Source organism: Triticum urartu, chromosome 7 (genome assembly GCF_003073215.2).
Source record: "Triticum urartu cultivar G1812 chromosome 7, Tu2.1, whole genome shotgun sequence".
NCBI lineage: Eukaryota > Viridiplantae > Streptophyta > Magnoliopsida > Poales > Poaceae > Triticum > Triticum urartu.
The window spans coordinates 511,628,784-511,630,696 of NC_053028.1; the positions used below are offsets into that span (position 1 = coordinate 511,628,784).

The 1,913-nt window shown below is 52.0% G+C and overlaps 1 protein-coding gene across 1 annotated transcript; it reads right to left on the reverse strand.

Annotated features, from left to right (window-relative positions):
* Nucleotides 1-450: 450 nt before the first annotated feature.
* Nucleotides 451-1,204, reverse strand: LOC125521448 (stellacyanin-like). Its single transcript, XM_048686499.1, has 2 exons — nt 994-1,204; nt 451-905 (listed from the first exon to the last, which is right to left on the reverse strand). Exons 1-2 carry the CDS (start codon nt 1,202-1,204, stop codon nt 505-507), a joined length of 612 nt encoding a protein of 203 aa, XP_048542456.1. The 3' UTR covers nt 451-504.
* Between the last annotated feature and the right edge of the window lie 709 nt (nt 1,205-1,913).

A 1,913-nucleotide genomic window follows, 5' to 3' on the forward strand; every position in this document is an offset into this window, starting at 1 on the left:
TTTACACTTCCACCCCATAAATTTGCCCTATGGTTCATATTAAAAACTAATATTTGGCTCAAAATATAACCCTAAACTCTGAAAACCGTTCGCAATACACCCCTTCCACGATTTGGCTGGTTTTAACACCGAAAATCGTTAATTCAGCTAATTTCAACAGTATTTTTCCTTGGCGCAATGAATTTTTTTCGCAAGAAATACTTTGGTGATCTAGTTTGGTCGTATTCTTGTGCATATAGAAACAGAATCAACACAGAAGTTAGAGACTATCTGCACAATATTGCAAGAAAACGACCGATAAAATACAGAAGTTAATTTCTTTCATTCTGCAGCAAGATCAATAATGGTCGTCAAAAATATTTATTGTGTCGACCGATAAAATACTCACACAACACACACTCTCACTACCATGCCGAACGGTTCGGCCCGCGATTAAGAAATTAACCACGCGAGAGAATCTGAACTAGGCACCTACAATGCTGCGCCTCATCGTGTCGCGGGCATTCAGGTCCTCATCCTCCCCATCAAGGCAAGTGTTGTGACAGAAACCACCAGCGCCAAGGCGTGACTAGACGACGAGGCCAGTGTTGTGGCACCGCTGTCCATTACCGGCTCTCCAAGCACCGCCGGTCCCGGTGCAGGTGTGGGCGACACAGGGGCAGGAGGGCTTGAAATATCAGCTGACGGAGCCAGGGTTGGCCTGCCCTTCACGTTGAGCATGAGGCGCTGGCCCTTCTTGCAATGTTTGATGTCGGCGCTGGCGAAGTACGCGATGCCGGGGGCGTCGAGGAGGAAGAGTGAGCTGCCATCCTTGGCGGGCAGTGCGGAGGTCGGTGTCGTCCAGTTGCAGTGGTAGTATGCGTACTTGTTCACCTTTCCGACTGAGTCGTTCTTGTACATGAATTCTTCACAAGAAAGAACGAGAGTTATCAATGAAACAAAATGCATGCAGCTTGATCGATCATACTTCTTTTCTTAGTTGGTCCTTCTTACCAATGGAGTCCTCAACGAAGAACTCAATGGTGGAGGCCCACTTCAAGTACAGGTCCTTGTTCTCCCGTGGTGGCACGCGCCACCCGTCCGCCCCGCCGACGATGTACCTCTTACCGATAGGCACCGGCGAAACAAGCCCAAGGCCAGCACCACGCACAGATACAACAGCGGAGACGAACAGGAGGAAGAAGAAGTTGAGTGGATGAGCCATTGATGGATCAGAACTTAGAAAAAAACTGATTATGGCTTGTGACTAATCAAATACACTGCTTGCCGGCGTGATGTGGATTGTGCATGAGTGGCGCCTTGGTTTATAGGAGGAGCGGATGGGAGGAGCGAGCGGATGTAAGGAGCGTGAGAAGAGGATATGCAGGATCTGGCGCGGAGTTGAGTTAGTTACCACGGTAGCCCGCGGTGAATTATGGCGGAGGAAGTTACGGCTCAGCGAATCTCCCAACGACCCGCACGCCGAGGTCACTCCCGACGCGCACGCTTTTGGCGATCCTTTCCTCAAACGATCTAGATTGTCGGTCAGACGTGAGGGGTTGATTCCATGACGGTAGGTTTTCTGACCACCGGTCCACCGCCCGTGCAGCTCCGGCGGCTGCCTCCATCACGCGTATCCTCCACCCCGTCGATCCCGTATAGATCACGGAGCCGGTTCCCTGCCTCCCCAGCGCCCCGATCCTCGTCCCAAGCGGCGCCCCAATGCCCCGCAGCTAATATCTTGAGGAAGCCGTGTCATGGAGTCCAAGTGGGACGCCCGACTCATCTCCGCCTCCGCCTCCAAGTCCACTGACCACACCAAGTCATCAACACGAGCACCGGCTACTCTGCAGTTTGACATCCTCAAGTTGGCGCCCTCCACATAGCCAACCGGTTCTTCCCTCTCCTCGCAAACCCATCTTTAGAGCAATTCT